This window comes from Erigeron canadensis, chromosome 5 (genome assembly GCF_010389155.1).
Source record: "Erigeron canadensis isolate Cc75 chromosome 5, C_canadensis_v1, whole genome shotgun sequence".
Classification (NCBI taxonomy): Eukaryota; Viridiplantae; Streptophyta; class Magnoliopsida; order Asterales; family Asteraceae; genus Erigeron; species Erigeron canadensis.
This window is the reverse complement of record NC_057765.1, coordinates 33,261,267-33,285,571: the sequence shown is the minus strand read 5'-3', so window position 1 is coordinate 33,285,571 and position 24,305 is coordinate 33,261,267. Positions and strand designations below refer to the sequence as shown.

At 32.3% G+C, this 24,305-nt stretch overlaps 1 protein-coding gene across 1 annotated transcript; it reads left to right on the top strand.

Moving 5' to 3' along the window:
• Nucleotides 1-8,521: 8,521 nt before the first annotated feature.
• On the top strand, nt 8,522-13,320 carry LOC122599630 (COP9 signalosome complex subunit 6a-like). The gene is made up of 9 exons (XM_043772167.1): nt 8,522-8,888; nt 9,459-9,547; nt 9,731-9,824; nt 11,652-11,713; nt 11,804-11,882; nt 11,992-12,084; nt 12,256-12,356; nt 12,471-12,526; nt 12,954-13,320. The coding sequence occupies exons 1-9, from the start codon at nt 8,570-8,572 to the stop codon at nt 13,033-13,035; spliced, it is 975 nt and encodes a 324-aa protein (XP_043628102.1). The 5' UTR covers nt 8,522-8,569; the 3' UTR covers nt 13,036-13,320.
• The last annotated feature ends 10,985 nt before the right edge of the window (nt 13,321-24,305 follow it).

Below are 24,305 nucleotides of genomic sequence, written 5' to 3'. Positions count from 1 at the left end.
TAGTTCGTGCAGGCACATATATATTATAATAATACGAGTATAAGAGATGGAATAAAATTATATGTAGTGAAACAATTTATATATATATATAAGTAGGTTTAGACATGAATTTATAATAATTGAATGTTGGGTTGTCGATAGCCTAAATTATGCCTCTTGTCTGCTAAACAAGACTATGAAAATTGGGGCGTCTTTGCTTTGCTCCCCATTGTCCCTTTCTTCCTATGATACTTCGCCAAGGGATCTCTCTTGTGTCTCGCGTAATTAAAGTAATCTCTCTCTATATTTTTTATTGATAAAATATACTACGTACTTACATAATATAACTTGACAAAAACAATAATTACTCGATCGTAATAATTAATAAGCTCTATATATATATATATATATATATATATATGTTTCTTCGGAATTATGAAAACAAAAACTCATGAACTAAAACTGATATTATATATTGGTATATTAATTCACAAATATATATATATATATATATATATATATATAGCTTAAATAATTAAAGATGTTATATATTACATGCATGTGAATTGAAAGAACATTTCTTTTGTAACAAGTAGTACATGACCTTACTAGCTAGCTAGTATAATTTGGACATGATATCGAATCATATATGCTGTTCAAAATCATTATCATCCTATTTCATGTGTCCTCATGATCTGTGTTTCTAATTTGAGCTTCATGCATTTTCATCAAAACATAAATGCATTTTGATCATTTTGTTGATTCTATATTAATTGTCATTGTCATATATATATATGATGATGTGATAGTTTTGTATATTTTTATGATGATTAATATCTTGATTATGACATATGAGGTGGATGATGAAATATTGATGTTGAGTCTAGCACTAAATTACAAGATTTTCAGTTTTATTAGTTATTTCCCTGAAACTGAAAGAATTAATGCCTAGCTAGCTAGCTTCTCACATAAAGAATGACATTATATATATAATTAACTCTCATACTTACTCATTTATACACATGTATATATGTGTGTATAAGGAGGTATGATTGATTGTAGGGGGGGTATAGTAAGTTGCTGACAAAGGATAAGATGGTTTACTAGCAAATGTAAGATCCCGCACGCAAGGCCCTGTCACGATGCACATGCCTAGCTACTACTTACACATACCCATGTGTCTCAATTTTGTCTATCTCGATCTATCCATTCATCCATGGATATATACTTAATCTGCTTGATCATGGCCATGCAAACCAGAGATATGTTTTTCAACTTCTGCCTTTTGCCCTTCAGATGAATCCATAATGCATATATGTTATATTTACTTAGACAGTTTTCATTGTCTATATATTCATGTATCATGTATGTATATATGGATATATACTAGCCATATGGCCGCATGATGTGGCGGTGATGACGGTGACAGGTGGCGCCAACGGAGGTAGTGGCAGTGGAGGTGGCGTCGTGAGTGGTGTGCTTATTAATTTAAAAGAATTAATGTAACGGGAAATAGTGTACTTATTTAAGAGTTAAGGGTATATGTTGTAAATTAAGTTCGTTAAAAGTATTACAGGTATTTCATATATATATTACATATATTTTAGGTGAAAATCTTTAAAATAATTAATAAAAAAGAAGAGCATTTTGGGATGTTCGCAATTTAGTTGAAAAAGAAAATGGAAGAGCTTAAATCGATCTATAATATGACATGACAAATTAATGTCAAATGTGTATAGATCGAGTTAAGTAATAAATGAATGCATGTGTTTGTATGAATCCTGTATATATCCCTGCTGCAATCATTCTCTTTGAGTAGCTAGCTAGTCCGGACCTTTCAAAGTGAAAAGTTTTAGAGGATTTTTTACCCATATATTATTCTATATATTGATCTCCATTTATCTCATTTCCCACACAAGTCTTTTCTAGCAACACAGTGAGCTACCGATTATTCTCTTTTCAATTCACCGGCCAGATCACACAATTAATTAATATATTCTCACTCTCGAGATCGATCGATCACTTTGATTGATTAATTAAACACTATAATGATGTGGCAATATATACTGTTAGTTGGTCCGGTTTAATTACTTGAACACTTTTAAGAAAATGGCTTAATTAAAATTAACAACAAACACAAGTTAGAAATTAATTAGCAGGATGTTATTCTAACTTATCTATAGATAAAAAGATTACAGTAGATCTATATATCTTACTTAATTAACACGTGCATGGTCGTTAACGAATTCATAACTAGACTAGCTGATTAATTATACAATGAATTAAGTCGTACAAAATTTTAACACCGGCCTGATACATTAAAAGTGAACTATATATATAATGGATCCATTTACTTCAAGAGATGCTAATGAAATGTGTATGTAAAAATGCTCAAGGAGTCAACCACTTCTTCTCTTTGTTCGTTGAACATGCAATTGTATGAGTCGTTTTGGATGTTAGATCTACATTATTCCTTAGTGGGGGACGATTTTCATCGCATTGTAAAAATACAATTTGACATTTGTTACTTCGCATTTTTAATTTGTGAAAGAGAAATTGTTTGAGTCTTGTATTGTATGAGTTTATGACTTATCTAGAAATCTTACCAGTATTTAATTTAATAAAATAAATTATCGAATTAAATGAATATTTTGTCATCCAATAATAATAATGATTACCTGATCTATGATAACACCCTTGACTGATGTTTCTTCCTTTCAACTGAAACGACAATTAGAACAGAGATGACTAATTAACTTCCTAGAGTCAACCATATATGTTGTCGAAACAAATTAATCAAACAACAAATACATATAATAAACTGATATATAAATTATATACTGTATATACCATTGGATTCTTCAATATATTCGGTAGAAATCAAAGGTTCAAAAGAACTATATCTCGATCTGAAGGGTACCTCTAGAAGGGTGGTCATCCAATAAGAACAAAATTAAACTAACAACATGTAAGATTCAATAGGAGCCAAAACATCATATATTAAAAAGGATAATTAAGACAATTACAAAATACAATTAATTTAAATTTTTTCTACAATTAATCTCCTTTTTCTTTTCAAACAGTTATAGTTGATTTACTTTTTTTACATTTTAATTTACGTTGCATCAAAATTTACAAACTGTTAATTGAATAAATTCTTTTGGATGATTATGTTTTTTTTTTTAAAAATTAAAATCATGTATACGAACCGGAGGAAAAGATAGAAACTTGGTTTTTCTAATAGTTTTAATCATATTCTTTAATTAATAATTTGTTTTAGTGGATGCATATTCTATCTTACTTGATGTTTATCCGATGTTTCATTTCTCTGTTGGATTATTTATATTGATGAATGATAATGTAATAGTTTTTTTTAAAAAAAAAAGTTAAAAGATACACTTTTTTAGATTAATTAGATGCATTAAAAAATTAGCGCATCCACTTAGTTTTTATACAAAAGTGCATCCATTGTAGGCAGAGGCGCATCCATTTTTCGTTTCTTTTTCAAGCGTGCATCTTTTTTTTAAGCAGACTGCATCCTATATCATCCATTTAATTTTTCCCCTTCCTAATAATTCGAAATTAACGAACCATTTGGTAACTGTTTTTCTAACTCCCATCACGTATAGAAAATTTATATGCATTTCTTTTTTTCATTGCTTTAATTAATTAATTACTTAGTTATCCCTTAATACACATGTAAAAATCCATCTTTGCCACTTATTAAATGAATTATTTCAAATATGTCATTAATCATTATGACCTTTAATTTTTTTCATAAGTCCTGCACATATTTTAAACTACGAGATGTAGACTATAAGCCGTTACATGTGTTTCAAAAGGAAAAAAAAATCTACAAACTTGTTACTCCTAAGAGTTAAATCCAAAACCTGTGAGAAAACCAAGATTAGATCTGCTAGTTGAGCTAGCTTTATTTGAAAAAAACTGAAAAAATAGATTTGGTTATGAATCGAATAGAATAAAGGTGACGGAGTTAATGAATTAATTGATTATACAACATCACCTCAAGGTCACCTCATTGCAGCTGGTTTTTTATTTTGTTGGTTTACATTATTGTCACGCACTGAATTTATGAATTAATTGAATAAGATACGTAATCACATAACACCAAAAGACTTTAACTTCACTTGTATGTCTTCTTATTACAAGAAGAGAACAAAAAGAATTGGTACGTAATTTTAACATAAATGCAGGAAAAAAAATGGTAGTATATGTTTGATTTACAAGTCATTAATCCAATATTAGATTATGTTATATGATCTCAATATTAATAATAAAAATATATTATTTTATTGTTATAAAGACATTTATTCCAAAACTCATTTAAACAATGAGTTGCTTAGATTTTTCATTTTATCAAGGGACTAAATGTAGTTAAGAAGTTAAGTTTACCCAAATCTAACTTTTCATCCTAAAAAATCTAAACACTTTATTGAATCTAGTATAAACGTAAATTCTTACTTAATTATAATTGGATTTTTCCTAGATATGTATATAAAAAGAAATCATACAAGTTTTCAAATTTAATCTAAACTCAATGTATCAAAAACTGTTTTTTATTTTATCTTGAAAATATGTAACAGCTTATTAAAATTTAATAATGTAATATTGAATTTTATCTAAGTTCTAGATATCTATTTATATAACAAGTTTTAATATATTTAGTGGGTATAAGATGGAAATAGACATTTCTATTTCGAGTGAGCTATCTAGTGCAGACCCGTTTAAATAACGTATGTTAGATTTTCCGTTGTCAAATCATGAAATGGAGTTCTAAGTAAAATTCACCTTTAAAAAAAAGTGGGTATAAGATGAAAAACTATTATGATCCAATTTCCAAATACGCAACTACGCATTGATCTTGTAAAAAACTCCAACTATTTACATTCAAACAGAGTCTTGCATGTTGGTACGGCGTAATTATAAGTTTACAAAGATTTTAGAAGTATACTAATTAAATCAAACTAGTGTTGTACCCGCGCGATACAGCAGGGAATAAGAAAAAAACGCCAGTGGTTTGATGGTGGTTTGTGGGGCGGCGACGATGAAAAAAGAAAAAAAAAATAAGCCGGCGGCGGTGGATGGTGGTTTTTAGGGCGGTGGATGGTGGTTTATATGGGGGGATAGCGTACATAGAAGGTGGATTGCGGCGGTGGATGGTGGTATTTGGGGCAGTGGTGGATGGTGTTTATAGGGGGAGAAAATCAGAGAAGGGGGGAGGGAGAGAAAATCGAAAATCGGATGAACGTATGTGTGTGTAATAAGCGTGATGGAGAAAAAATAGGGTAGTGTAAATTAGGAGGGCATAAAAGACATTTTAAAGGTAGAGGTGTTAAAAGAAGGGTGAGGTAGTTTGCTTATTAAAGGAGTATAGATTCATGTATTTTTTTTTCTTTTTCATCTTTACTTTGTTGATTCAACTATTTCGTATATCAGGCATATTTATCTTTGATAAGAGTTTTTTAAAGCTTTAGCTTTTTAATTTTGAGCAATAAGTTTATATTGCCTTAAATAATTAGTTTTAGCTTTTATTTGAAAGAAAAAACTATAAAATGTAACGCTATTTGAAGTATCATTTCAAGAGTTTTTAGTTTGGATGAAACTTTTATTTTTAAAAAATTACACAAAATACCCCTTGATGTTGCAGTTACATCTACCATATCAAACACATTTAAAAAATTAAAAGTGTAGTTATCAGCTTCGCTTAAAAGTTATAACTTACAGCTACAACTACTTTTGCTAAACACACTCATCATATGTATTTATAAAGATTTACTTGTGAAAACTGACATCGACTCAGTAGAATCGAGCGGTGTCGCTCAGTCATTACATACAAGTTTATGAATGTTTATGTCAAATGCTTGCCGAGGAAAACATGAGGCAAAACCCCTATTAAAATTGAAAAGTATACTACATTATAAAGCATTAACTCTTCTTTCTTTCTTTTTTACTAAAGAGTTTATAACCACAAAGTGCCCCTTTCCTTTTTTTCACTAATTTTATATATTCACCTAATATACCTATAACACTTTTAGTGAAATTATCTACAACGTACATCCTATAACCCATAGAATAACTACACAACCCTTTTTATGTTAGTTACTTATACATTAATAACCTTACTGCTACCGCTATCACCGACGTCTCATAATCGAAGACACCACATAGCACAAACATACGTCTAGTATAAAGTAAATGACCCCTTCAATTTTCGTCTACAAAATAGTTAATGAACCTATTCGTCCTTTGTATCTTTGCTTAACCTAACAACTAAACATTGAATTCCTTATAACACCCCTAATAAAATTAAATTAAACATACACCCCTTAACTTTTAGAATAATTACAATAATCATTTTACATCAAAAAATCGACACTACTCGTTGTCAACCACAAACCATTATCGTCGCATCGTGTGAATATTTATTTAGTTTATTATAATAACAGAACATTGTTGTTAATCTACAATGATTCATGGCGGGTATATATTCCCATCTTCGTTTTTTTATATACGTCTTGTGCGTGTAATAAAAGATTGTATACTAAGCATGAATTATTGTACCTTTATAGGTGTATATAAAAAGAAAAGAAAAGGTCGGAAAAAAAGCCCCGACCCATGTAGTCATCCTCTAAAACCCCAAAAAGATCACATCAATCTCATTCCAACCTTTTCATTGGTATCGTTTCTTGCTATACACAAGAAACTTCCATTTTGTTTCCCTATTGCAGTGCACTTTTTGGTGTTTGTCTTGATTAGTCTAAACTTCAAATCATTTACCCATGGACAAAAGGGATTTAACACGTAACAATTAACCAATTTAGGTTGCTCATATATAGTCATTGCCCTTCGTGGTATCATTTGGCGGGACGGGTGCGCTAGTTGTTACGTAACTGTTTAATTAAGATTAAAGTTGTTCAATGGTCTTACTTTTATTTGAACGGGTAGTTTGGATCGCTGACCACCCACTAGAGTATCATCGTGAGTTAGTACCACCAAATTTATATTTCCAACATCAAATCAGGTGGAAACCCAAATATTCTACGAAACCCTTTTTTGTGAGATTCAAATTGTGGACCTTATGACACCACTAAGGGGGTGTTTGGTTGGAATGAATTCCATGAAATTCATTAGAATTGGAATTTTAAATTCCTTCCTTTTCATGTTTGAGTGGATATCTTGATGAAATTGGAATTTGAAACATTCCATCAAATTCCCTTAAATATAGGAATTTGATTTCTTTCACATATGCAAAGGAAAGTTTTCAATTCCGTTGAGATCACATATTTGACTAAAAAATCATTTTAAGTTATTATTATTATTAGTATTATTATGATTATTATTATAATTATTTAGTAATTATATTATTATAATTTTTATTTTTTATTTTTATAATTAATATTATTTATCTAACATTATCATTAATATCTAGATATGATAAGTGAATATTAACTTGAAGAAGTAAATAATCTCTCAAAATCTTTTGAGATAAGGAGGTAAAGAATAAAAAAGACGAGCAAGAATGAGAAGAAGTGATAAGGTACTCTCCAAACAAGACAAGATAGTTCATGAGCTACTTAAAATCGACTCACAAATTATTTAAAATCGATTCGGTCTGATTCTAGCTATTCCAACATACTCTCGAGTCGAGCTCGAGCTTCAAAATAGCCTACTCAAAAAGCTTGTGAACGTAATCGAGCTTGTACTATTTTACAACTTTACCATTTATATACTTTTACATAACTATTGTCCTACTAAGCCAAGCTTAGTCGATTCGAGCTGATGTTATGAAGCTTATATGACTAACTTGATTTATATTAATATAATAATGAATCGATTCGAGTTGAACGAAACTCAACTCAAAAGTGTCGATTAGTAAAGCAAGCTCGAGCTTTAGCTTGAATATATAGGTAGGCTCGATTACATATAAAAGTGTAAACGAAACGATACAGTTCGCAAGCTATCCGAAATCGACTCGCAAATTACTCGATAGTGACTCGTTCTTAGCCGAGCTGAGCTCGAGCTCGAACTACTCGAGTAGACATTCGAGTCGAGCTCAAGCCTCAATATAGCCGAATCAAAAAGCTCGGGAGCTTAATCAAGCTCCTGCTTATTTATAATTCTACTCTTGAATATTATATATTTTTACATAATTACTATCATACCGAGCCGAACTTAATCGAGTCGAGCTTGAAATTGTCGATCTTATAGAACTAATTTCATTTGAAACTTAATTTAATTCTTTATCGATTCGAGCCGAGTCGAGCTCGAAAGTGTCGACACGAAAGGCGAGCTCAAGCTTGAGCGTGAAAATAAAGACTCGGTTGAGCTCGAGTTGAGTTTCGAGCTTCGAGTTTTTCAATCCAGACGAGTTGGCACTGTGTCGGCTCGATCACACCCATAATATCTACATAAAACTAAAATTAATAATTAACTCTATTAATATTAATTAATACGGGTAATTTTTTTTAAATATATAAGCTGACTAAACAAATTAGATTAAAACCCCAAAATTTACAAAATAAAACCACCACACACCAGAACCCCAAAAATCGAAAATCAAAAACCCTCAATGGCGACACTCAAAGAAGCAACCTCTTCACAATCGCAGCAGCAGCCACAATCAATGGCGTCATCAAGTAGCGGCCTGACCTTCAAACTTCACCCACTCGTCATCGTTAACATCTCCGACCACCACACACGTGTCAAATCACAGGCTCATCATCCAAACGACGCCGTTTCAGCTCCTCCTAATCCACCTAGGGTTTTCGGTTGCGTTATCGGCGTTCAGCGTGGCCGTACTGTTGAGATCTTCAATAGCTTTGAACTTCTTTATGATCCTTCCACTAATTCTCTTGATCGTGCCTTCCTTGAAAAGAAACAAGAGCTCTGTAAGTTTTTTTTTTCCTCATAATTTTAAACCTATACATACAGTTTTTTGTATCTATGTATTTAATTGAATTCGAGGGTTTTGACTTTACATTAAGTTGATTGTTCAGTACTATTAGGTTAGGGTTTTTCTGTATCTATAGATTTTTATGCCTGTAGATACACTTGTTTGTATATGGAACTTTATACACATCACATACATAGCAAGGTTCCCGTGGCGGCAGTTTCGGGCGCTCTTTGGCTGTTGCACACTCTGACTAGCATGGTATCTGGGCAATGTGGCTGTGGCAGTCCAGCACAGCGAATACTTTTTTGTGGCGTTTTGAATACTTGGGTAATTGGATTGTGTTGATGATCTTTTGAGGTAGTTTTTAGCAGTTTCCGGTGGTCGTTGGTGGTTGTGTGAAAGACGGGGAGAAGGAGAGGGTGATGTGTCACATTGTGGTTGATAGAGTGGAATCTTAGAATTGGGGCGGGCTAAATGCTGTATTTAATAGTTTAGAAGTGTAGAAGATATATTGATGTTAAATTCATATGATTGATTAATGTCTGGTTTTTTGTGTGCGCAACAGATAAGAAAGTGTTTCCCAACTTTTATGTACTGGGATGGTATTCTACTGGGGCTGATGCTGAAGAGTCCGATATGCATATACACAAAGCTGTGAGTACTTATTGTTTAACGATGTATAAGTTATAAGATGTCTAAAATTAGTATTGCATTTGTATTTGATGCATGTGTATATACTAGTTCGTGTTGTTGCACAGAGTGTTTTTTTTTTTTTTGATAATTTATGTTGGATTGGTGAATGTTTCGTCTGTTGGATTTGATTGATATTGTTGACAGTTGATGGATATCAATGAAAACCCTGTGTATGTTCTTATGAACCCGTTGATCAATCATGCCCAGAAGGATCTCCCAGTAACTATTTATGAGAGTGGTATGTAATTTGATATTTTTTAACTAATGCTTTTTATATGATTATATATGGATTTTGTCCTGCTGATGGTGTTACGTTCTATCGTTGTCGGTGTTTATGCTGTTGTCTAAGTGTTTATTTATATGGACATTATTATTATGTAACATTATTGCTTCTTTCTAAAAATTATGTTTTCCATGTTAAGTATGTCTTTAGTGTGTCCTCAATTTCAACGTCTGTCATATAGTTTCACTAGATATTCTAAAGGTTGGCAGGATATCAGTATATGTGTTGTTTTTAGGTGTAGGCTATATCTATGTACATGCGTGATTAGTGTTAAGCTCTAACAACTCCATGGATTAAGTAGCTTTTTCAGAGATATCCTGATCAAGAATATTTTTGAACATCTTGAGAGTCAGTGTCACTACGTTAGATGATTGATTACCCTTCCTCTTCTTTTGTTCTCTCTTTAATTTGTGACACTTATAAGTAATTAGGATGTTTCAAAAAGATGCTACACTGATGTTTCTATAAATTTATAATATAATATATTCATATTTTTTTTTATTATCGGACGCAGAGTTAGCTACAATGTCCAGCATGCGTTTTGTATTTTGCAAAAGCTTCTAGAGCAGATTACTCTGTTATGCCATTGGTTTATGGTGTATTAATCATACCGCGACCAATACTTGCCTGATATTTCTGAAAAGATAAAGTCATATTTTTATCATTCAATTGGGTGCAAAGATGTTTAAGCCTAAACATTTTGTAGGTCATACGAGGTATACGTCTATTGAATATCTCATAGGAGACAGTTTTTTCTTCAAAAGTTAATGTAGTAATGCAATTGGATAAATATGTTAATAAAAAGTCCCAATAAGATACCTACAGTAGTGGATTGCATCATATTTGCATTTTAGTTAGATATTTAGGATTAAACATTTAATTAATCTCAAGTGATTATCATTGAGGAAGGCAGGATGAATTCCTGAACTTAATTGGTTTATGTAGGATTTAGGAATTACCAAGTATGAACTTGGAATCCATGTTGATAGCAAACTGCAAAAGTGCAAAGCATGACTTTAAATGCCAAGTGTTCTTTCTGGGTATTCTGCTGTTCTAAAAAAAAAGTGTTCTTTCTGGGTAGCCATTTTGGTATTATTATGAGAAAAGGTCAATTTCCTTGGATGACTGAGTCCTTGCTTCTTCCAATGGTATAATAATGCAATATAAGTTTAAGCTCTAGAGGATCCATAAAGCAACGCTGTATCTTGTAAGTAATGGTATGTACACTGGGTGGTAATATTATCAAGGTCTTGATAGCTAGTTATTTGAAGTTCTATAAAGAGGCACATTATTATGGGTTAATGTGATGATTAATAAAAGAAAAGTTATTTTGCTGTAATCAAAGTCATAGGAAGGAAGACCTTAGCCAGAAATGATTTATTTGAAGCCAAATAAGAAGGGTAGATATACCTACACCACCACTTTTGCCCATTCACACCAATTTATGCTCTAAGGTGTTCTACATAAGGTGGTGTAGAGCATGAAAAAATGGTATATGAACAAAAGTGGCGGTGTACATATCCCCATCCAATAAGAGGTGGTGGCTAGTTTCAGAGAGTAATTATTTGCCTTCATAGTTAAAGTTATTGCCTTGTTTATCTCTTTATCATGGTTTATACAAGTGTGACCTCTCACTGCATTTGTGCAAGAACCTAAATTGTTGAAGCCCAGTATAATGGATGTTTGACATGCTATATTCAACAGTGCATTAATACTTCTAGTTCTAGAACTGACACTGACTCTTGGTATCTCTCATATCCGGTAAATTCACAATAACTCAAGAACTGCACGTCATTGATGGGATTCCACAGCTTATTTTTGTACGCTCCAGCTATACTATTGAGGTCTGGTGTAAACTTATGCTTTGTTATTTTAATTTTCAAAGGTTTAAGCTGAATAAATGGTTTTCTAAGTATCTTCATTTATTGCTTCAGACAGTAGAAGCTGAAAGGATATCTGTTGACCATGTTGCACATCTTAAACCATCTGACGGAGGTTCAGCTGCTACTCAATGTGAGTCCTGAGATTATCTTGTTCATGATAGGAAATATGATCCGAACTTATTTTCAGTTCTAAAATTAGCAGTGTGAACACTGTAAATTAATCTATCTATGATCTGTAGTGGCTGCTCACTTGACGGGAATACATAGTGCAATCAAGATGCTTAATAGTAGGATCAGAGTGCTCCATCACTATCTTAATGCTATGCAAAAAGGTAACTTGTTTTTTTAGTGATAATATCATAAAGTGATGTAAAAAACGAGGGCGCAATGAGATTGCAATGTTTAGGAAGGTTAACTTTATTTCACTCGAATAAAACTTTGTTTCATGTATTCAGTCACACTTATAAAAAGAAGAATCTGATAATGCTTTTTTCTAAATACAGGTGAAATTCCTTATGAGAATTCTTTGCTAAGACAGGTGTCTAGTCTTTTAAGGAGATTACCAGCAATAGAATCAGAGAAATTTCAAGATGACTTTTTGATGGTGAGAGCTTTTTTTGTGGTTCTTATACAAGAATATATTTTTGAAATGTCATGTTTATATTTTTTTTATAATTTCTCTTCTGATCAATGAGTCATTCGCTCCCCTGTTTTGCAGGAATACAATGACACACTGTTAATCAGTTATCTGGCTATGTTCACCGATTGCTCAAGGTATGCTTGTCTAGGATTATATGTGGTAACAGAGCAACAGTTGTGGTTTTTGTCCATGCTTTAGTTACTGAATATCTCAGTAAAAATTGGTAATAATTGAATTATAACGGCTAATGGGAAAGGCAATTATGAGATGAGTAGGTTTAAATATCCATTCTTATCTTTTGATACCATACATCAAATGTGGTCTTTAGAATATGTTGTAGTTGTCTAAGAGAAGATGCATTTATTTGCTTCTGCTTGACTGCACCCTCAGATTATATTAGGCAGGGTTGCATTTAATTTGTCAAGTACTCAAGCATGACACAACTCAAAATCTCAAATAATGTCAATGTTCATTGTTTGATCATGTATTCAGATCTCTATTGCGTACTTTGTGTTCATCACCTTTTTTATATCTAAACTGATTATGTCACACTTGTTGCAGCACGATGAATGATCTAGTTGATAAGATCAACATCGCATATGACAAGCATAGTCGGAGGGGAGGCCGAACCACCTTCATCTGAAATCGCTAAAAATTAGGACTGGATGCATGTCTTTAATTTTTGGGTTTATTTTGGTACAGTAGATCTAGTCATATAACAGTAATTGCTTTTATGCGAGTGAAGAGTGGTTGATGATAGTCCTTTAAAGTGCATGCCATTATAGCTCAGGTATCATCTTGTTATGTATTTTGGGGTTAGAAACTTTGAAAGAAGAAAACTTTGGACCACTGTTTATCGGCTTTATGGGGGGTTCTTATGAATGCCATCAATTTAATGCAAATCCCAAAATTGGTTTGTTCGGCTGTTCGATGCTGTATTTGTGGCTTGTGTTTGTGTAATGGCTTTGCATGTTTAGTAGTTCTGCTTGTGTCAAGTAATTTTTTTAGTCCCTGTGTGTAATTTTGTTCTGTTTGAGCTTGTAAAGCATGTTGCCATTTCCCAAATGTAAGTGATGAAAGTGAATCTATAGTTGGTGTCTGGTTTTTGCTCATGTTTTTTTTTTTAAAACTAATCTCTCTATCTGGAGCTCATCTAGCAATGAGTGGACTATGGTGGTTAATAGAATGAGGCTAGAGCGTTGAATCCATTTGACACTTTTTTGTGCATAGAGCCTAACTTAAGCTGCTACGTCATTTTTTATTGACATGGCTGATGAACGTGTGCCTTGTCCATGCAATTCCATAACGGTGTGGTGATGTCCACTCCATTGACATTTTGATGATAACCTGTTGGTTCAATGCATAACATGTTCTTTTTCATGATGTGCTTTATTACAGTCGTGTTTTTTTTTTAAAAAATATATATTTTGTTGATTAAATGTGATTGTGTGACCACTCATGCAATAAAAGAGTTCAGAGTAATACAGATGTGATAGTGTTTTGAAAATGTGATTAAATCTCCACTCTTTATGCTGTAGCGACTAGCGACTGAGAAAAAATTTGGCCATGTACTTGGATCCTAGACTCAAGTATAAGCCTATGACCATTCTTAACCGGCCAGTTATCACTGGGAGGAGGGGGCCCAGGTGATGGTAGTGGTGATCGGTTGCAGGGAGGATGGTCCGATGGTGAGGGGATTAGTGGTAGCCTTCACCGGTGTGGTGGTGATGATGAGGCAGAAAATTTTAATTTTCTTTTCCTTTTAATATTTTGAACGATTGTGTAGCATAAGGTATTAAAAAGTGTAAGGTCAAATAAAAGACGGTTTCAGTTTAAAGGGTACGGGTTGGGGACAAAAGAGCAAACGATATGACGAGAAAGTGGTGATGATCTGAACATATTTTTTTTGTAAGTGATATAATGTGATGGATTGGGAATCATCTTTGCAGATCAAGTTTTATATTCATTGTAGAGCAAAAGACATGCCCTGATGCACGTGAAAGTGAAACCAACAACGGCGGAAAGGAAAAATGTGGCCCAATAGCTCTTAAAGTTGTAGTCCACTTATTTGTTTGTTCGTAATCATATCTTAATTTAATGATCAATGAATAATTATAAACGCAGTATGCGGCTAAAGCATCCTAAATGAAATATTTATGAAAAGCTCAACTTTGTTTCTTGAAGAGGTCTATTATTTTCATTTCTATTATTATCAATCCGAATGGATTCAAACTTCACGTTTATGTGACATAAGGATGTTTGATATCATTAAGAATTAATAAATATTTTGATAGAAATTGTTTTCTAAAGGTTCATTAATGTAGTTTAATATTAGATTCATCATAAACATTGATTTGAGATTAGCGTATGAAAGTATACTAAATTTTTATGACTTGCAATCATGTGTGGATTCTAAAGAACCTATGTAACATACTTGAGTGTAGTAAACTCTTATTTTATTCACGGTTGATGTATCTAACTTGCAGGACCGGCAAGTAAATTTTGATCTTCGTGTGCAACATAAAAAAAGGGCCCATCTAAAAAATAATATATATATATATATATATATATATATTACGATAATTATTATAAGTGTAAGAAAAAGGATAATAATTACTTATAGAAATTTATTAACAAAATAAATGTTTTTATGATTAAATAGTTAGAATTTTATTTTTTTTCTAATTTTTTCCGTTGATTATTACTCTTATAATATTACTTTTTCTTTTAAGAAATTACATTTAAAACTTATAACATTCTTAAATCTTTAAGATAATGATTTTATAATAGATGTTCAAATTATACTAATATATAACAAGAAAATTTTAGAAATCAGGGGGTCGTTTTAGAGTCGGACCTTGTGTGCTGACATATATAGCACTTGCCAAGATCCTTTACTGTTAACTTGTAACATTTTTATATGTATTAAACTCTATTTTATAATTTATATGTGTTATGTGTGTAGTAAACTCTATTATATGTATTGATCTTCATGTTAATGCTATCGAGTGTATTGAACTTTGTTCGTTTTTGCTATTGTTTGTATTATTTTTGAACTAATTAACATGGTAGATAGATGTTACAATTTTTTAATTTGAGTACATACAATAAACGTCTTTAAAGGGTATACATACAATGAGGTGAATTCAAACAATCAAATGCAACCAAGCTAACGTACAACAACAAAAACAACATAACTCAATTTTACATGATCGAACAAGGCATAGGAATGTGAGATGTAGACATTTTCTCTACCTAAAAATAAAAAGACTATTTTCATAAAGTCCTCCGTTCAAACAGAGAAAGAACATATGGGTGTAAGAGAATAAGTAATTATACCACATGACTACATTAAGAATAGAACAGAATGGTTGAACATACAACATAATGCACCTTAGACTAAATTCAACAAAACATAACATATACAACCCATTTAAATATGGGCAATGATCAATCCTCCTAATTGTTTAGCCTAAAAATCCTCCTAATTAATAGGATTGTGATATGTAGAAAATTAGGGGGTGAGATTAAGAAAAAGAATTAGTGGATTATATGTGTTAACAAAATAAAAAACATCATAAAAGTACAATAAACATAATCACATACATTAAATCAAACAATTGGCCGGGACGAGAGCAAGCAAGCTAACTTCCAAATACAAATTAATATATTGTCGTTAGAGGAAGTTTTTGTGTACAAACAAAACCCAAGTTAATATATTTCGTCAATAAAATTAAATGATGAAGTTGACACATGAACATTTTAAGATGTGATTTCACTCTTTTTAATGTTTTTCTTACCAAATCGTCGTATTATATCAAAAACCTGAAATTGAAAAATCAAATCCCAACGAAAACCAAAATGTCACATGTTTCTTTATTTCTAGCACTTACGTTTAGTTCAATCCATATCAGAATATGGTATATTTTCCAATATGTACTATTATTAATTAAAAATTCCATCGATCAATATGTTTTACGAGTATTTATGTTACATTTGGATCTCGACCCAATTCATAACTACACCCAGAATCAAGAAAAAGCTCACAAGGCCGGTTCACCTCTTTAAAATAGGAATCAAATGTACTTCTAATATCCATGTATAATGTACCGTTTAAACTAATTCATTTTGAAATCTTTATCACTTATGTTACAAACTTTATGCTCCTTTTTATTATTCTGGTAGTGCTTAACATTTGCTAGACGTACCATAGTTGTGAGAAATCTTATACAACTCTTAAGTCTTAACAAAGCCATTCGGATTGGATGACACTCAATAATTAAATTTTGGGTTAAAGTTGATTTTTGCTGCTTGTTTTCTGGTGTTTGTTTTATGAATGATGTATAGGTAATCATCATAATACACATAACAAGTTTACAAAGCAATTGATATGGTTTATTGTACTCTACACAATATTTCTGCATTATATGATATGATAGACCAACATAAAGCAATTATTGTACGAATTATAATTTTTTGATATAATTTGGTGTCTATAAAGCGTTCCACGCAACTTGTGTTTCTAATAATGGTTTCTCTCATAATAAGGAATGCCATGATACAAGCTAGCTATATAAGTTGTTGCAACAATATATATTCATATGATTATGATTATATATATTAGTCCATATATTGTCCATATGCTATATATTTATTACAAATGCAGATAGAGAAACCTTATTGCTATATATATATATATATATATATATCCCTAATACTAAATAAGTTATTGAAGATTATATTATGTCTGTTATTTGTTAATAGTTTCACTATGTGTTTGAGTTTTATATGGGAAAGAAAGGAAAGAAATGAAAAAGATGTTTAAAAACTTTGTGTTTTTAAAAAGTTTGTGTTTTTAAGTTTAAAAAGTTTGTGTTTTCATATATATAAAACAGAAGAAAAAAAAAAATTAAGGGAAAACAAAAATAGAAAGATTATATAGCTGATTTGGTTTATAAATTTTTCCATTCAGACAATTTGAATGGAAAGAAGATATATTCTTTTTCTTTTATTCGTTTTTTTTCTTTCTCTTTTCTTTACAAATATAACTCAAGAATACGGTGTTAGGCATTAATATTATTATTGTATTTTTAGTTTTATGACTATGAAGTTAAGTAAAAGTGTTGAAAATTTATACTTTGGATATATATGATATTTATGAGATTTAGGACGCGATATATGATATTTTCTTTTGAAATAAAGTTATAATCTCTCTATATAACTAAGAGATGATATGTTTTTTCTTAATTGACAATTATAAGAGCATACCATGTAAAATTTTTCATGATGTATTATTTTTTCATTAACTTCCTAATTTTAAACATCTCCATATCATTTAAAGTATTCCTAATCACTAATCTTAATCATCATTAATTAATAAAAAAAATTAATTAATAAAGTTTTAAAATAAAAAGTAACAAATATATTATGAGATTCGCTGCATCTTAAAGTTTGAGATTTATATATCTCTAAAAGTTTTTATATATATCTCTTTGTACGTAATTATTTGTTATTATTATGATTATATTTTTATTAAGCTTGACATTTATATATATCTAAAACTTTATATACATGTTTTTTTTAAAATTATATTCTAACTAAGTTGTATTTTATTAATTTAAGGTATCTAATGTTATAATGTTTGTTTTAATGTATTATTGTTTAATTAGTTTATGCATACTACCATATTATATGTTATTTTACTAGATTTTAGACCCGTGTCTAACATTAGATACGAGGTTTACGATATTATCAATCTTCATACATTTAAGTCATGAAAACTTATAATTTTTAAGATATATGGTTCCAAGTGTTATATTTTGCAAGTTGTAGTACAATAATCACAGGTTCGTCACTGTCATTATATAAATTCTAATATATTAGTATATTTGGATAATGTTTATAGTTAATCTAAATGATGACATAAGTAAGAGTCAATTTGATGAAATTAAGCAATTTGATTAGCTAATAAGTCATTATTTCAACTGTGTTATAATATGTATTAATTAAGATTTAGATTAAGAAAAGATTCTTCCCAGCATATTTTAAATTGCCAACTTTTAATCGTGTGCCATCAAACGTATATGATTTATATATATCTAAAACTTCATATACATCTTTTTTCTAAAAATAATTTTCTAACTAAGTTTTATTTTATTAATTTAAAGTATACAATGTTATAATGTTTGTTTTAATGCATTATTGTTTAATTAGCTTATGCATATTATATGTTATTTTATTCTTTCCAGCCTATTTTACACCATCAACTTTTAACCATACGTCACCAAATATACATTAATGTATTGTACAATAAGTAGTTTTAGTTATCTTTTATTATATTTACATGACATTTCATATGATTTTGTTGAGTCTTGGATTCGCTGATAAGACTTACTCGCTGACATGTATAGTCAGCAAGTCTTCAGTGAGTCCAGTGACTTTCTTCAGCGGGATGCATGCTGACCAAATGTTTGTCATGGCGGGAAGTATTCAAACCATATGAAGACAAGAATCACATGGTGGTTCCTTCAATTGTAACATACCTTACTTGGAAAAGGTACATGTTGGGACCAAAACTTGGGTCTTCTCTTTCATACCCATTTTGGTAAAGAAGACAAAGACTCATGCTTGGAAGTACAAGGAGCCAATGGAACGTCGACAACAACCATCTATCACTATCAAAGGAAGGCTGTGTTGCCCTAATTCTTCCCCTATATAAAGCAACACAGCCGCATTGTATCAAGTGTGTTTGTCACCTTGAAAGTGTGTGTCACTTTTAATTGTTCAAGTTTTTAGTGTGTCTAGACTTAGCAATTACCTCTGTTCTTTTGTATTCTTGTAAGTCAAGTGTGTAAGATCAACCATGTATTCATCGTTTAATCAATGATACATATGATTATCCTTGCATTGATTTATTACAATTGAACTTGTTATTGTTCTTGTTATTTACTTTCTTGTTTAATTTAAATATAACATAAGTTGTGCATTCGTGGACCTTCAAGTGGTATCAGAGCCACCGTTCCTAAATCATTGGAACAAGATCTGTTTGCCTCCTTGTGTTTACATCTAAAAATTCTGTTCTTTAATCTTTCTTGAAAACCTTTTTTTTTTTTCTAAAACAAGAACATGTCTTCTGTTCCCAGCCTAGTAAACACACGTGACTTTGGCTACGTGTCGACACCTCCTAAATTCGAGCCCAAGGATTTTGGGTCTTGGAAGGAGAGGATGATTCTTCACATCTCTGGTGTGGAACCCTATTTAATGACCATATTAACTGAGGGTCCATACGTACCGATGTATGTCCAAAGGACTCCAGGAGCTACACCTGAAGCTCCTGAGATAGTCACTGATCTTGTTATAAACAAATTTAAGCTAGATTTGTGCAATTTATGGAGTTTGTGTGTGAAAAGGTGTTTGTGTGTGTATGGAGGTTAGGGATGAAGATTAGAGAGAAAATGTGTGGAATGTGTGTGTTTTTAATTAAGAAATGGTAAAAGTCTCACAAATTAGGTGTGGAAGGGGGTATTTATACCATAAATCTAAGATTTCACTAATGCCCCTTCCATCTCTAAAATATTACATTTTAACACCATTTTTAGGTCTAACATTCTTCCCCTTGGTGTTGAAATGTAATTCAACGTATTTAAATACGAATTTGTTGATGAAGGTCTTCGAAGCTTTCTCATTGTCTTCAAGATCTTCCATCAAACTAATCTTTTCAGAGTAAATGCACTGCGGAAAATGGATTTGGCTCTTGAGCTTTTAAAACACTTTGCGGAAGCTTGATCTTGGCTCTTTTAGATTTGAACATGAAAGCATCTTCTTGACAATCTTAACTTTGTCACACTTCCCCTTGATTAATGAATCTCTCTCTTGAAGCATTTAGACAAACATTCTTCTTCATCACAAACTTCCCCTCGATCAAACAATCATATTTGCGTACCACCAACGCTTATGTATAGGGTGTACCCGCGGTGTACCCACCACGTTAGCGATAACTATCTTCAAAGAATCAATTTGGGGGGTTCATCCTTATCAACAATCAATTTTTCTTCCCCTCAACTGATGAATTCTTCTTTCTCCTCATCAAATTTTAATAAAGCACACACACTTGTACACTTGTTCCGACTTCATTGTTTTCTTTCTTCCCCTCATGATGAATGTGTGGCTACATGTTCATCATGTCTCTTTGAAGTCGAAACTGGAGAATCAACCATTATGAAGTAGTAGTCCAATAAACAACATCTTTAGCCCGGGTTATACACTGATATGTGTATAAGCCATCTTCACTGGATCACTTACAAACAACCTTTGGGACCCATTTTTGTGTAGGCCCACCGGTTTTTGTCTTGACAATCCATATGTAAGTATCATCAATCCGGCGAATTGAGTCTGAAGTCCACGGAGGATGAAAACTCGAAGTCGTTGAAAAGTTGAGTTTTCGTGGACGCAGTGGAGATGCAAAGACATTCACTTTTTGCACTGCAAAAGGTTTTGGTGCAAGATCATATAACTCCCAAAAAGAATATTTGAATGTCCTTGACTCAGTTGACTTGGGCTTATAAACTGACTTTGGCAAAGTCTTTGGCAACTGAGCTTTTGCTTCGGAGATGAATTTGGTATTGTCTTTAAATGACAAGAATGGAATGAGAGTATGTGTTCCATCAATAGTAGGCTTCGAAGAATACTTTCTATCCTTGAATAAGGCATAGCTGGTAAATTGAGAAGCTTTACGTTCAGCAGGTGATGAAACTTTGATCTTTGAGCTCTTTGGGATTGACTCAGTGCAAACTTTCTTTGGATCATCAAGTTTAGTTGGAAATACTGGACTTGTATCATGATACACTGATTCATTATCACTTTCAGTATCATCCATCTCAACTTTGTTAAAGTCTTTGAAGACTTCTCTCTCCTTGCTTAATAAAATAGTTGTCTTATCTTGCAACTCATGTTAAAGATTTGAAATGGTTTGTATCAACACAACTTCTTTCATTTGACTTTCCACAATGTGTTCATCAAGCCTTTGAAGTGAACTTTGCAACTCATTTGTCAATGTAGAAATTTGAGATTGCATCTCATTTGTCTTTAACTTATAACTCTTAACAAGCTTTGAATGTTTTGTTGTTAAATTCACAAAGTCATTTAGATGACCAATGCTGCAAGATTCAAGATCGGTATTCGTATCTTGTAGGCTTCTATTCTCATCTTGCAGTTTAGTCATCTCAGCTTGAAGTTGAGCATTCTTTGTTTGAAAAGCAATCACTTCCTCTTGAAGTTTAACATTCTTAGCTTGTAATGTGACTATTTCCTCTTGAAACTTGACATTTGTAGTTGCAGTCGAATGAATCAATGTCTTCATCACTTGACAGGGACTTGGATAAGGTTTCGACGAACAACATGAACACAGTCCATCTTTATGAAGTTTTACTTCGGATAAAGTAGGTGTCTTGGGTGAGGAAGTTAACCACAAATTGAAGACGAAATCATTTTTGACTGAATTTAAAAACCTTGGATATGACATTTTGTTTAGCAAAGGGTGAAATGAAATGAAAGGTATTTGTGTTTGAAATTGAAATGAAGAATGAAATTTGGGAATTTTTACCTAGCACACATACATGTTGCAAACATTATATCTGGGCGAGATGCTGTAAGATACAACAACGAACCAATCATGCTTCTATACCTCTTTTGGTCAAATGGTTTCCCATTTTTATCAGCATTAATGTTTGTACGAGCAGCCATTGGGGTTGAAATTGAAGTACATCTAGTCATATCAAACTTTTTCAACATATCTTTTATGTACTTACCTTGTGATATAAAAATACCAGTTGGTAATTGTTTGATTTGTAATCCCAAAAAGTAATTCATTTCCCCAATCATGCTCATTTCAAAATGATTGACCATTAGAGATGAAAAATTTCGATTGACTGGTTGACCCAAAAATAATGTCATCAACATATATTTGGACAAGTAAAACATGTTTACCTTGCTTACGAATGAACAGGGTAGGGTCAATAGTACCTTTGGTAAAGCCTCCTTTGAGTAAGAAAGTAGATAAGGAATCATACCATGCTCGGGGTGCCTGCTTCAAACCATAGAGGGCCTTGTCTAACCTGTAGACATGGTTTGGCTTCTTAGGATCAACAAAACCTTCAGGTTGCTCCACGTAAACTTCTTCTTTGAGTTCTCCATTCAAGAATGCTGTCTTCACATCCATTTGAAACACTGTGAAGTTTCTGAATGCTGCATAAGCTAAGAATATACGAATGGCCTCCATTCTTGCAACAGGAGCGAAAGTTTCATCGAAATCCACACCAGGTTGTTGGCAGTAACCCTTTGCAACCAATCTAGCTTTGTTCCTTACTACAACTCCATTTTCATCCTTCTTGTTCTTAAAAATCCACTTGGTGCGAATTGGTTCTTCTTTCCTTGGATTTGGAACCAATCTCCATACCTTCAGTCTCTCAAACTGAGCTAATTCATCTTGCATTGCTTTAACCCACTCTGGATCACAAAGAGCTTCAGAGATGGTTTTGGGTTCAATGTTACTCAGTGAAAGTGCAACAAGACACTCATTGACTGTAGTACGGGTAGAAACACCAGCTTGTGGGTCTCCGATGATCTGTTCTGTAGGATGATTTTTGCGCATACGTGACCACTTGTTGTTATGAGGAAGAGGATCTTGTTGATGAATGTCAACATTATCATCATTAAATCCAGAGTTCTGTTGAGCAATGGAATCATAGCTTGGAAGAACTCTTTCCTCAAAATTTGGATGATCAAAATCCAGTGGCACATACACATTTGGAGTATTTAATGGATTTGTTGTTTGGGTGATTTGAGAAGGTTGTTCTTGAACATTCTTTTGAGAATAAATATCTCTCGAAGGTGATTCTTCTTGCTCTGCAGAATTTGAAGATGATTCATGATTGTTGTCAGGAACTGATTCATTTGTTTGAATGGGGTCATTGTTTGGAATTGGTTCATTGATGACTTGAGGTTCCTTTTCTTGAATCGGTTTTGAGTTGTAGAATTCTTTGAAAAGAATATCTAGCTCTTCGCTTGTTGGAGTTGGATATTTCTTGAATTTTGAGGCTAAGGTAGACGTTCTTGAGGAAGCACTTGAAGTACTTGGATCACTAATTGTTGGTAGCACACTTTCTTGTTCAAATATCATGCCAGACATCTCATCAAACCAAACATTCATGGTTTCTTGAATTGTGTTTGTTCGACGATTAAAGATGCAATATGCAATCGATGTCTTTGAGTAACCAACAAAGTAACCTTCGTCACCTTTCCTTTCAAACTTTCCAACATTTTCCCGATCATTCAAGGTATAACAGACACACCCAAAAATATGGAAGTAATTGATGTTGGGTTTGCGTTTGTTAATAACCTCATAAGGAGTCTTCTCATGACGCTGATTGATGATGGACCGATTTTTAGTATGACAGGCAGTGTCAACAGATTCAGCCCACATGTTTGATGGTAACTTGGAATAAGCAAGCATTGTTCTTGCTGCTTCCACCAGCGTACGGTTTCTCCTTTCAACAACACCATTTTGTTGCGGGGTTCGGACAGCAGAGAATTGGTGAGTAATGCCTTTTGATTTGCAAAATTCATTGAAGATGCATTTTTGAACTCAGTACCGTTATCCGAACGAATATAACGGACTGGTAGTTGAAGATTCACTTGAGTGGAAGTGATGAAATCGATCAAAATTTGAGTTGTTTCATCTTTTGAAGTAAGAAACTTGACCCAAGTGTATCTTGAATAATCATCAATGATAACCAGAATATATCTCTTCCCGTTTCTGCTTTGTACTTTCATAGGCCCACAAAGATCCATGTGAAGCAAATGAAGAGGTGCCAAAGTGTGTGGAATTTTCTTTGGTTTATGAGAAGTTCTCTTGAT

Excerpts from the sequence above, each read along its gene's own strand:
- LOC122599630 (XM_043772167.1), top strand. The coding sequence starts at position 8,570 with ATGGCGACACTCAAAGAAGCAACCTCTTCACAATCGCAGCAGCAGCCA. Across the intron at positions 9,548-9,730 it reads ATATGCATATACACAAAGCT|TTGATGGATATCAATGAAAA; the intron begins GTGAGTACTTAT and ends TATTGTTGACAG. Across the intron at positions 11,883-11,991 it reads AGGTTCAGCTGCTACTCAAT|TGGCTGCTCACTTGACGGGA; the intron begins GTGAGTCCTGAG and ends TATGATCTGTAG.